The sequence below is a fragment of the Atta cephalotes genome (genome assembly GCF_000143395.1).
Source record: "Atta cephalotes unplaced genomic scaffold scaffold00005, whole genome shotgun sequence".
Taxonomy (NCBI): domain Eukaryota; kingdom Metazoa; phylum Arthropoda; class Insecta; order Hymenoptera; family Formicidae; genus Atta; species Atta cephalotes.
Window position 1 is genome coordinate 447801 of NW_012130069.1, and position 5758 is coordinate 453558.

General features: G+C 30.7%; 1 protein-coding gene across 1 annotated transcript in view; it reads left to right on the forward strand.

The window, feature by feature from the left end:
• Positions 1-1335: 1335 nt before the first annotated feature.
• Positions 1336-5758, forward strand: part of LOC105626506 (uncharacterized protein DDB_G0283697-like) — a 15249-nt gene continuing 10826 nt past the window's right edge. Inside the window, exons 1-6 of the mRNA XM_012207806.1 lie at positions 1336-1361; positions 1763-1857; positions 4025-4292; positions 4837-5003; positions 5237-5326; positions 5547-5622. Coding sequence (XP_012063196.1) covers positions 1336-1361; positions 1763-1857; positions 4025-4292; positions 4837-5003; positions 5237-5326; positions 5547-5622 — 722 coding nt within the window. The remainder of the gene's footprint in view (positions 1362-1762; positions 1858-4024; positions 4293-4836; positions 5004-5236; positions 5327-5546; positions 5623-5758) is intronic.

Sequence of the window (5758 nt, forward strand, 5' to 3'; positions counted from 1 at the left end):
TTTGTCGTACGACAAGTTTTTCAAGCCTGTTGATTATGATTATAGTAGAGTTCCTATAATTCATAGAATAAAAAGGAGATCAAATTTGAGCAGTCGATCTCGAAAAAATGGGCTCGAAACGGTGTCGGAAAAGCGTTGTATAGAATTGCGGATGTAGTATCTGTGAATTAATATAAATAACTGTTTCATGTATAGTACAAAAATGCGCGAACGCGAAATCGGATATCAACCATGGTGGAATTGTGCTGTTTCCGGCCAGCACGGCAATGGCGTACTTCCGCTCTTATGTCATGACTCTTATTAAAAACTATGGAAGAACAAATTCAAATGTTCCTGTCAGAGAAAACTGTCAACTTAGAATATTCAACTTAGAATATTTTGATAAATATTTTTCCTTCCATTTTCCTGTAATTCTGTAAATTTGTATATTTTCATGCGTATACATTCTGAGAAGGAAAGTTGTCTTAGATTTCAAGGCCAGTTTTTATTCTTTTTAATTTCAAAATTTTTTGATGTCGGTTAAAAACGATAATTTAATGATAATTTATGATTGCATAAATGTATGTATTTTTCAATAAATATTGATGCATTTACTATTTAATCAAATAAAATTAAATTTTATATAAATTGGAATTTCTATATTAAAAATAAAACGTGCGTATTCCATATGCGTTATCATACGATATATACTTTCAACTTTTCTCGCAACGGCAAAAAATAAAATCGCGATTTTCCACGAGTTTTCTGATAGTGTTTCGAGCCCATTTTTATCACATAAGGTTTAAACACGATAGGCATAGGGAACAGGGAATAACGAGCTGTCCAATCACTGGCCTAGTTTCCACCGTTTAAACTGGATTAGAATGTAAAAATCAATCAACTACAGTCGAGTATTGTCCTGTTACAATCGAATGACAGGGGAATGCACGACTGTAGTTGGTTGGTCTTACATTCTGATCTGGATTAAATCCTCGGTGAAAAGAGGCTAGAGTTTTGAGATATAATATCGAACTTACACATCAGAGCTCTGATTGCTTGTTATTCCTTGTTATCTGTGCCTATTTAAGCCTGTTCTATTATAACACTGCTAATTCTCCATTTTTCCATTTAGGCTACGTTCTAAAATTTCCTCTTCGAGGAAGATTTTACTTTATATGTTATAGTATACGTTACCTGTACTATATATTTCGAGTAAAATTTTCCTCAGAGAAGAAGTTTTGAAATGTAGCCCTAAAAGTATTGCTTATACGCAGTGAATTTGCAATGGAAAACCGTAACGTATAGAAAAGATACTAACAGATCACATGACCCAATTTTCTGTGATTGGTTCTTAAGATGGTTCAATGCTTAGCTAGCTCCATGTATACAATCCCTTTGGACGATATTCATAGTCAATTTTTATTTCAAACAGTCTTGAGTAATGTCTTAAGACGCTAATGCAGCCCTCTGATTGGTGACTTCTTAAAACCGTACTTAAGATGGTCTTGAATATATAATTTGATTATGAATATTAGCCTTTAATTCTTAAACTCATTAAAAAAAAATGTTACAACCTTATTGCTTCTGACTGTCGTGTGACCTGTAACCACGTGACCACAATACTTCTAACTTTTCCCGCAAGACGCGATAGCACTAAAATCACATTATCTCGATTTTCCATAGATTTTCTGAAATCGTGTTTCAAACCTACTTTCACTTCGAGTTTGATCTCCTTATTATTCCGTGACTTGCATTAGCTTGCATAATCCATTTTATGTCTTAGTCCTTTACTAGTTTTGTTCAAACCACGTGGCGTTTCACTTCTATACGAAAAGAGAAGAAGTGTTTCTTCGCGAATCGTCCACTCTTTGTGCACTGGTAAAATTAACAGTATAAAATAATTATTTTTATTAGAGATATAGCTGATATTTTCAGATAGTCATGTGCTCACGTTAACTCCACTTTCAGGTTAGGCTTTCTAGCATCATTCTGCGTGTTGAAAATATTAAATAAAAACATGAGATATTTTGCATTTTTTCATTCGGATATGTTTTACCATCAAATATTTTATAAGCATGCATTTTCTAATTTTTTTATTTAATACTTTGGTAATTATTTAGAATACGTACTGCACCTCTGATTTAGATGAAATTAGGCTTATTTGACGCGTTTTTGTTTGAAACGAAAGAAGAAAGAATCCGTAAGAAAAAACGTTAGATCAGCTCCGCGAATCGAGATATTAAGCATTAAACTTATTGAGATTAGAAAATTTATCAGAAGCAAAATAATAAAGACATAATAAGTGGGGAACAGATTTGCATAACGTATAACACAAAGCATAAGAAATTCAATCAATCAGAGTTCTTTTATTTCATGGAAAGGAAGGAAACGAAGGACTTTAATTGGTACATTTTCTTATGCATTACATGTATGCGTTATGCAAAAGTCTGTGCTCCCTGTTTTAGAGCCATTCCACACAAATTTGCATAACCGCATAAACATATGCATAAAAAAAATTATCCAATCGTATTTTATGTTTGTCTTTATAACAAAAATGTGATAATTTTCTTTTCTCTTAGAGCATGGACTGCTCGATCGTATCTAAGTAATATGACAAAAATGAGAGAGAGGAACCGTAAAAGACGGCCACTCTCCTTCTCATTCTCTCTCGTTATATCATTGAGTAGAAAGAGACACAGACTTCTTCCACTTCCCTCTCTCCCATTTTTTGTCGACCATACTACTTAGGCTACATTCCAAAACTTCGTCTCCAAGAAAAATTTTATTCGAAATATATAGTACACGTAACGTATACTATAGCATATAGAATAAAATTTTCCTCGGAGAGGAAGTTTTGGAACGTAGCCTTAGATATGATGGAGCAGTCCATAGACTTAAACACAATAGACACAGGCAATAGGGAATAACGAGCCGTTCAATCAGGGAGTCGATTCTGTATCTTCAAACAAGGTGAAAATTACAAAAATGAGCAAATTTACTAGGTGTTGACCAATGAAATTATCAGTATTCTAGTAAATTCACTTTTGTAATTTTCACCTTGTTTCAAGATACAGAATCAATTCCCAAAACTCTGATGTATAAGTGCGATATTTTATCCTAAAGCTGTGATTCGCGGGACCAAGCTATGATTCTAAAGGCCATTCTACATTAGTCATATCGTAGACGTTGCAAGACACAAGCTTGTTGCTTCAGCTTGTTGCTTCAGCTTGTTGCTTCAATCCGATGCTTCAATTTTAAAGTCGATGATATTTATGCTTCCGACGCTATGATACGACTACCAATGTAGAATGGCCTCAAGGTTTTTTCTTAGAAGTCTCGCATAAAAATGGTGCAATCATAATAGAAGGAATAAGAAATAACGATACTAACTTATCAGAAACCATGTATTCCGGTGTATTCTATATCTGATAGGTTGAAATCTTTATTCTTCATTCTTAATTTCTTATTCCTTCTATTGTGGCTGTATCTTATAAGGAGTAAGAAATAGAACAGAGAATAAGAATTTCAATCTAGAAACTGCGCATTCCACGATACATGATTTCTGATAAGTTAAAATTCTTATTCTCTGTTCTCTGTTCCCTGTTCCATTTATTGTGCGGAGCCCCTTAGGCCGGAATCAGACTTCGCATTGAAGATTGAGATTGAAGATTGAAAGATTGAAGTTTGATCAATCAGAACAAAAGGAGCCAAAACTTCTTTGTACTCATTGGTGAAATTTCTGATTCTGGCCTTACAAATTCTTCATTTCGAGCAAAAAACGCATCGAATAAGCCTAATTTCATCAAAATCGACAGTGCAGTCCGTATTCTAAATAATTACCAACAATAATATTATATCGATATAATTTTTTATGTTTTTTCTCGATATAAATGAAATATAACACTTATTATATGTAACAGTTACATTATTGAGTAGAAAATTATAATATTGTATTAATTAATGTTATTGAATCATTAACAAATTCTGTTTAACTTTTTATAAAATTAAAAAAATATTTTATTGTTCTATGGCTGCATGTTTATAGCGATAACAATGGATTCTCGCAAAAAGTGGCAATTCACATCAGAACAGTTAGAAAGATTAAGGTTGAAAAGAGAGAAATGGCATCGTGATCAAGAGCGTTTGATAGAATATGAAAAACTAAGATCAAGAAAGATTAATGAGTATGAAGAAAAAAGGAAACAAGCTGAATTAATGAAAAACTCTGACAAGCAAGAGTCTTTACAGCAAAGCAAGAGCAATAATCCACAACGAAGAAAAACTAGTTCTCCTAACTATGAGCATTCTAAAGAGTAATAACAGAATAGATATAGAAATTTTGAATTAAATATTAATAATTAAGCTATATGGAATATATTTGAATAGTTTGCAAAAAAATAACAATTTTGTAATTTGCAAATAATAATAAATAGTATCAGAAATATAATATAAAATGTAGTATTATCCCTTACTCTACTATTATGGGTCATCTATTGTAATAACTGAGCGATTCTTTATTTTTTTCCAACTTACAAGTGTTTCGGTAATTATAACTTATATTACATTTTATTTTCCAAAACGAAGTTTAAACATTTATTATTTATTCTAGAAAGTTGAATGTATGTTTGTGAATTTTTAGAGATTTTTTGAACCATTTTAAGTAGGTAAAAACGAATGGATTTTAATGATCCACAATGGTAGGGATGAGGCCAAATTGAGCATGGTTTTGTAAGGATTAAATGTAATTGCACCCGATTTGAACATAACTTTAATGTTCTTCTTAAACTTATTTCATTTTGACTTTTAATGTAAAAAGAATGTCTTAAAATTGATATATTATTTTTTAAATAACCTTAGATGGAAAACATCAGTGATATTTAATGGTCCAGAAAGTATAACTGATATGAAAAAACTTAAAATAACTATTAAAGCAGACAATCTTTCAACAAATTATCAAACTACATCAAATAATATCGAATGTGATATTATAAATCCAAATGATATAATTCTTCCGCGAAGACAAGGTAAAACATGTCAGCTTTGTGATATTTATAATTATTTAATATTTTTATCATGGAAAAATTAGTTATTAATGATATATTATTAATATTAAATGTGATATGTTATTATATGATCAAATTAAATATTTTCATAATAATGAAGAATTGCAATTTCAACATGATGAAGAATTCTAATTTTGTCAATGAAGACTTTCGTATAATTTATGCAATAAATTTAAAAAAATGATTAATTATAGATGAAGGTGCATGTCCAATATTCAAACGTATTGAAATAGAAAAATCTGAAGAAATACGGAAAATCACTTTCTCACAAGATGAGCAATTGGGTATTTATATACTTATTAAAAAAAATTATTTTGCATCAATTTAGTATAATTATATATGTAATGATTTCATTTTTATGTACAAACATATATATTCTTTGAAACAATTTTTCTTTATATCTGTAAAATGAAATAAAATTACATATCTGGATTATAAAATACAAATTAAATATAACAACTGAGAAGACATTGAAAAGATATGTTTGGGCTACTTTGGTTTTAGAAAAGGAATTGTCAACAAGTAGGAAGAATGCTTCTACAAGCAGAAGTCTTAATGATGATATAATCCACCATTATTGGTATGTATTGATTATTAAATTTGTAATATACAGATATGTATGTATACTATATTATTTTGTGTGTGTGTGTGTGTGTGTGTGTGTGTGTGTGTGTGTGTGTGTGTGTGTGTGTGTGTGTGTGTGTGTGTGTGTGTGT